Source organism: Salvelinus sp. IW2-2015, linkage group LG18, assembly GCF_002910315.2.
Source record: "Salvelinus sp. IW2-2015 linkage group LG18, ASM291031v2, whole genome shotgun sequence".
NCBI classification, from domain to species: domain Eukaryota; kingdom Metazoa; phylum Chordata; class Actinopteri; order Salmoniformes; family Salmonidae; genus Salvelinus; species Salvelinus sp. IW2-2015.
Genome location: NC_036858.1, coordinates 16,429,310 through 16,435,898, shown reverse-complemented (window position 1 = coordinate 16,435,898; position 6,589 = coordinate 16,429,310). Strand labels below are relative to the sequence as shown.

The 6,589-nt window shown below is 41.0% G+C and overlaps 1 protein-coding gene across 1 annotated transcript; it reads left to right on the top strand.

Moving 5' to 3' along the window:
- The first annotated feature begins 2,085 nt into the window (after positions 1–2,085).
- On the top strand, positions 2,086–6,212 carry LOC111978574 (large ribosomal subunit protein eL19). The gene is made up of 6 exons (XM_024008696.1): positions 2,086–2,163; positions 3,500–3,606; positions 4,395–4,517; positions 4,963–5,083; positions 5,479–5,589; positions 5,849–6,212. The coding sequence occupies exons 1-6, from the start codon at positions 2,159–2,161 to the stop codon at positions 5,973–5,975; spliced, it is 594 nt and encodes a 197-aa protein (XP_023864464.1). The 5' UTR covers positions 2,086–2,158; the 3' UTR covers positions 5,976–6,212.
- The last annotated feature ends 377 nt before the right edge of the window (positions 6,213–6,589 follow it).

The window sequence follows — 6,589 nt, the reverse complement described above, 5'->3', positions numbered from 1 at the left end:
CATCTGCTACGGTCCAACGCCCCAGCAGAGAAACGCCGAGAGAACAAGAACAATAACGACCCCCAGGACTATTCTCCTGACTGTGGACGTACGGGAGAGACAGAGCCTGACCTTCCACCCGAACCTGGCCCACTACCGGAAGCCCAGGAGGAGCGGAGATATCCTATTCGACAGCGAAGGGCACCTCAAAAGCTTGACCTGTGAGTTGAYCTGTTTAAGGTAACAGACAYTAAAACAAACAAACACTTTAATATGTCCTAGATAAAAGGAAAGAAAACGAACATTACCTGGGTTAGTTATTAGGACACAAACTCCATCTTCGGGGCAGAATAATCCCCTGGATTTGTGCTGGGCTCTGAAAAGTCTGCTTCAACCCAGTAGTTGAAAAATGTTAAGAATGCATTGTTCAGATATTGCATTAGTAGTTCCCTAACATATTTACCTTGTTCTCTGGGAGTTAAAAACTATGGGGGAGGAGTGTAGTATCTGGGATCTACATCTGTTTATATTAGTTACTATGCTGTTACTAAGCGGTGATGTATTACYACAGTGTTACGTTACTACACCTATTTGGAAATGCACATGCGCACTAGTGTGCCCGGGAACTGTAGAGCACGAGAGGTTTTGACTAAACGAAAACTAACTGTACTCCCGTCTCCTGCCTGGTCATTTCTCCACAACACAAATATTACACTACCAAAGCCGGCTAGTCGTTCGTTCTATCAGTTTGGCTGCTAGAGACGCGACCCAGTTGTTCAGTCTTTTTTGTTCTGTATCTATTGACGTGACCCAGTCATTTGTCCTAAATGTTCCACTGCCATACTGGCTGGCAACGTTCTTATCCCTTGCTTGCTAACTAGCCAACTATGGCTAACTTACAGTCACGTCAAAAAAGTGCAGCCAGAATAACCGCAAAGTAGCAGCATTTGCATTTGTTTAAGCTGTTTTCTAGTGACATTTATTTGGATATATCCATAACAATGAACTAATGAGGCGCGATTTCTCCTGGCATAGAAAATGTGCTCGCTTGCCAGGACAATGTTGTTCAGAGGAGCTAGCCAACAACACAACCACTTGAAACTGAAGCTAGATAGACTGTAAACTATCTGCACTTCATTTCGTTTTACCTTTTTTCAATTGACATTTCTTTGTATATATCCATAAAAATGATGCCAACTGATTCATGGTTTCGACTGGCTGAGAAACGCTGCCTGCTTGTCTGTCTCGTCCCGAACTCCCGACACGTTCCTTACTATGGGACAGCTGAAGATCGAACTTGAATATTGAAACAATGTTGCAAATGTCGGAGACAGACAACAAGGTTTACACAAATCTGCACTGTTGAAAACGAAATGTTTGTCTAAAAGTAATGTGAAGTAATGTTTAGATGCTTTTTATAGTTTATAAATTGCCTGGCTGGGCTGATGAGACAGTGGATTGCGCAGTCAGATGGAACAGAGTAAATTGTCATTTTAATGTCATAGACTTATTAGCCGGTGGTACTCGTGCAATAGACACCGGCAGGAATTCGATTTTAACCCACCCGGTGTATAATTTTCCATGGCAACGAGGTGGTCGAAGTTTGCTCATTTTAGACCATTCCATTAGTAAGTGAAATTTCAACCCACCTGGGGCACAGGGCCATGCAAAACAAACTCGACCATCATTAACATCCAAAATAACAACTTTTTGTGCTTGTGTCACATTCTTTAAAATCTGAGGGTTTATTTAATTAGTTGAATTTACTGGAAAACGTACAGTTTGTAACTGAGAAAGCACATAAAAGAGAATGGCACAAGAGATGTTGGAATGTTGACGCTGAACCAAATTCTTTATAAACAATGCCATCTGGTGGTGTGTTCCCTCTAGTACGCTTATCCCATAATGCAATTTGTATTATTTGGAATGTACCACTGTGACAAAGGATAGTGAGACTGTACTTAATCATATAATTGTATAATCGTAACACAGGATTTACATTTTTAACCATGTAGAAACACTCCTTTAAATTCTACCAGACGCATATTATTTGCTTAATTAACACGAATTAAGTTAAGCCCCGTGCACATCTCGATAATGGATAATAATCTTTTCTCCGTTATAATGGTAGGGCCCCCATACTCCACACGTCATTCCTTTCGCTCTAAGATTCGCAGTCATGAGGTAAGGGTCTTGACATATGTTATGACTTTACTCGTTTAAATTACAGGTGTATTCCTGGTTTTGGGTAACATGAAGGCAATGAATGTGGCACAAATGCATTGAACTCATCACATGATAGCTAGCTAAAACAGTAGATGTTGCTGTACGCTGACTTGTACACGGTCAGAAATGTCATCTAACATAACATGTCGAGACATGTCTCGTACTCGAACCTAGCTTTGCAAAGTTGGTAATTAATGCAATGGTCATCTAGATTCGTGGATATCTAGCCAACCAGCATAGTTTAATAGTTATGTAAACTTKTTCGTGTAGTGCACAGGGAAAATGTACCACTGTCTTTTTAGCAGTTTTAGTAGTGTTAACTAACTTGATAGCCAGCAGGTTACTAACGTTATCTCTAGGTAGCGATCATCATGCTTCATTTGTGGCTCTTATTCTTGTGGTTGGCTAGTTAGCTAACGTTACTTACTGACATTAGCAATTTGCCCACGAGCTCCCTGCACTGTCAGTAGTCACATTAAAAGAGAAGCAGAGTGTAATCTTATGGTTGTACAAAGCCCAACCTGGTCTCAGAGCATTTTGTATTATTCTGTATGTAAAGCCAAAATAATAATTTGTTGAATGTTATGTTTCATGTGGTATGCATTAAATATTTGTGGATGTCCATCCATTTTGTATGATATGTTACGAATTACAATTCATGCGATATGTTACGAATTACAATTCATGCGATATGTTACGAATTACAATTCATGCGATATGTTACGAATTACAATTTGTGATTGCTAACGTTAGCTAGGCTAGGGGAAGGGTAAGCTAACTTTGTAAGTAGCTAAAAAGTAGTAAGTAGTTGSTAAAATTCTAAAGTTGTCCATGATGAGATTCGAACACGCAACCTTTGGGTTGCTAGAAGTTCGCCTTATATGTCCACCCATCCACGTGATCAACCAGCCTCGATTGGTTTTTGCATTAAATTAAGTAATCTTTTGTCTTATGTAACCAAACATAACATCATATTCATTTGATTTTCCCGGATTTACATTTACTATGTTACAACAGGTCTATGAGACAAGGCTACAAAGCCAGCTAGCTGGTTAAGGAAAGGGAGTTGCACAATTGAATGCGTTCAACAAAAATGGGTCTTCCCTATTTAACCCAACCGCTCTGAATCAGTTAGTTGTTATTGTACTGTAAAACTAGCAAATACATCAGGGTATGAAGCCTGGCTGTGTTGCAAACTACCCATTGCTATTAGTTAGTAGTGTAATGCTTATTTATGTCTGCAATTGAAGGTTATTCATTTGGATGGTAATCAATTTTTTTTTGCTTTACCCAGCATGCTCAGGCTTCAGAAGCGATTGGCGTCCAGCGTCTTGCGCTGTGGCAAGAAGAAGGTATGGCTGGACCCCAATGAAACCAATGAGATTGCCAACGCCAACTCCCGTAAGACACTCCTTTTTACACCTCCGTGCTAGGGAGACTAGCCCAATAATGTACCAAATAAGCCTGTTTAGAGGTGAATTGGCCCTGGCAGCAAAATAATAATCTAATTGCGTTTGACGCACTGCTCTAGAAACATAAAACCCTCTACTTTTCATATCACATCTAAATTATTTCACAAATGCAAAATATACACTTACTGTACACTGTTTTAACTGGTTATAACACAGTTGCAGCCAATAGTATTTTTCAGTGACAACACATTTCTGCCGTCCATCTTCCTTTTACACACAGTTGTTCAGAGGTTAAGTAGCTAGTTAGCACAGACAGTCGACTCTGTCTTCAGTCATTTTTCTGTAAACAAGTGCTGTAACATGGAAATATGGCCGTGTGGGAATCCTAACCACACAACGGTGTGTAGTAATTCAACCTTTTGTTTTCAGAAAATTATTTCTCGCTGATATGAAAGATTCGTTCCTTATGTTTCCAAAACCGTACGGCAAGCGATGCATGTTAACATTTAAAACAAGCATTGGGGCTCTCAACAAAACTCCCCGGCCAGAAGATCCTATTGTCAATAGGGGCTAAAGGTAATTAGCGTCTATGAATGCACTAGGAGACTGTTGCCTGTGTCTGTCTTTGACATTCTGAAAAGTTCATGTGTTGTGCAGCAGGGAAATGTTCCAAGGTACCAATAGTTGTGTTCTTGTAAGATACATATACCGAAATAGACCATGGGACAAGGATGGCCACATACAAGTTAATCAACTTGTCTACCCCCACCCCTGCAGGCCAGCAGATTCGCAAGCTGGTGAAGGATGGTCTGATCATCAGGAAGCCTGTGACGGTGCATTCCCGTGCCCGCTGCCGCAAGAACACGCTGGCACGCCGCAAGGGACGCCACACGGGCATAGGTGGGTACAGAGAGGTTCACAACACCGTCATCCCATCATACAGCCAACATCATGGCCGTGATAACATTGTTCAAAGTGGCTCCCTGTCCCCTTCTCTCCCTCATTTGAACTGAGAAGGTGCATTTGTTTTAGCTCACCAGGGGGGTGAGTGTGCACATTCAAGATCATTCCATTGGTTGTAAAGTTCAATCTCTACCCAATTGGTGCGCCGGGCTAGCTAAAACAAACGCACTTATTGAAATATCTGGACAGTTGATAGAAAATGTCTGGGTCCTGTAGACCTCTTGTATATTATTTTCATATATCACCAGTGCTTAAAAGGAGAGGGAATCAGAAATCTATAAATCCAATGATGACGAGGTTTTAATTAACAAATTACCTGTTCAGGGTGTTGACCTATTGCTGGGCTGTGTTAGTATTTGATGATGATTCTCCCTCTGCCCAGGTAAGAGGAAGGGTACAGCCAACGCCCGTATGCCAGAGAAGCTCTCGTGGATGCGACGCATGAGGATCCTGCGGCGCCTACTGCGGCGTTACAGGGAGTCCAAGAAAATCGACAGGCACATGTGAGTCTACACTTAGATGTCTGAGTCATCTGGTTGCAATTGAGGAAGAATGTTATCCTGGATAAGACTGGGAAGTGTTATAGTTTTGTAATGAAATGTGGTGCAAAATACAACAATGACCCTGAAATTAGTATTCAAACCACAATAGTATCTTAAAGTCAAGATTGTAGTGAGGTCCATTATCTGTTCTTTAAAATGATACTTGTAATCGGTGAACTGTAGTTTTGTCCTTGGGAACATTGTGTAACCCTGGTGACGTGTTGAACGTCTAATGAACCATCTCAGTAGGACATACTGATTTTGTAATATGCACCGAATTTGTGTGTCTGGAATGTTTGTGATTTGAGTGGGAACCTTGGCTTGTCCTCAACTCCCAGTACACTCTCTCTCTCCAGGTACCACAGTCTCTACTTGAAGGTGAAGGGTAATGTCTTCAAGAACAAGCGCATCCTAATGGAACACATTCACAAGCTGAAGGCAGACAAGGCTCGCAAGAAGCTCCTGTCGTAAGTCGACACTTCAACTCCCATCAACCTATGCATGTTACCTAGCCAAAACGAATGATAATATAGCTGTCATAATTCCTGGACTATGGTTAATTTTCACTTCAGATGAAAAGGTTTATCAATGAAATCAAATGTTTAGTTCTTGACTAACTAACCCAGATTTAAACATAGCCCTGTATTAATTGAATAGTTGTCATTTAGAACTTGGGCTGTAATTTATTTGCGTTCTGTAACCTCTCATCTGTTTCTCGTACACCAGTGACCAGGCCGAGGCTCGTCGCTCGAAGACCAAGGAGGCCCGCAAGCGCAGAGAGGAGCGCATAGCGGCCAAGAAGGAAGAGATCATCAAGACCTTGTCAAAGGAGGAGGAGATGACCAAGAAATGAGTCGCCCATCCACCCCCCTTCCCACAAAATATTTTGTTTTAATGGACCCAAAACAGACAAGGCTCAGTCTCCGTCTGTGACGTTATACTATGTGCTGAAGTTTTTTGCTATTGCCACCAATACCAATTGAAAAAATACCACAACTTGTTCAGTGCCTTCAGGAGGTATTCTCACAACCCTTTAATTTTCCCAGCTTTTGTCTTACAGGTTGAATTAAATAAACATGTATTACATTGAGATAGTTCTACTGGGGTATTTTGTGTAGGCCAGAGACTGTTTTTAGAAATTTGTACAAATTGATAAATGAAAAGCTGAAACATCTTTGAGTCTAAGTGCTCAACCCCTTTGTTATGGCAAGCCTAAATAAGTTACATAAATTAAGTCACATAAGTTGCATGGACTCACTCTGTACAATGATAGTGTTTAACATGATTTTTTTAATGACTACCTCATCTTTGTACCCCACACATACAATTATCTGTAAGGTCCCTCAGTCAAACTATGAATTTCAAGCACAGATTCAACCACAAAGACCAGGGAGGTTTTCCAATGCCTCACAAAATGGGAACCTATTGGTAGATGGATTTTTTTAAATGACATTGAATATCCCTTTG

Excerpts from the sequence above, each read along its gene's own strand:
- LOC111978574 (XM_024008696.1), top strand. Across the intron at positions 3,607-4,394 it reads GATTGCCAACGCCAACTCCC|GCCAGCAGATTCGCAAGCTG; the intron begins GTAAGACACTCC and ends CCACCCCTGCAG. Across the intron at positions 5,084-5,478 it reads AAGAAAATCGACAGGCACAT|GTACCACAGTCTCTACTTGA; the intron begins GTGAGTCTACAC and ends CTCTCTCTCCAG.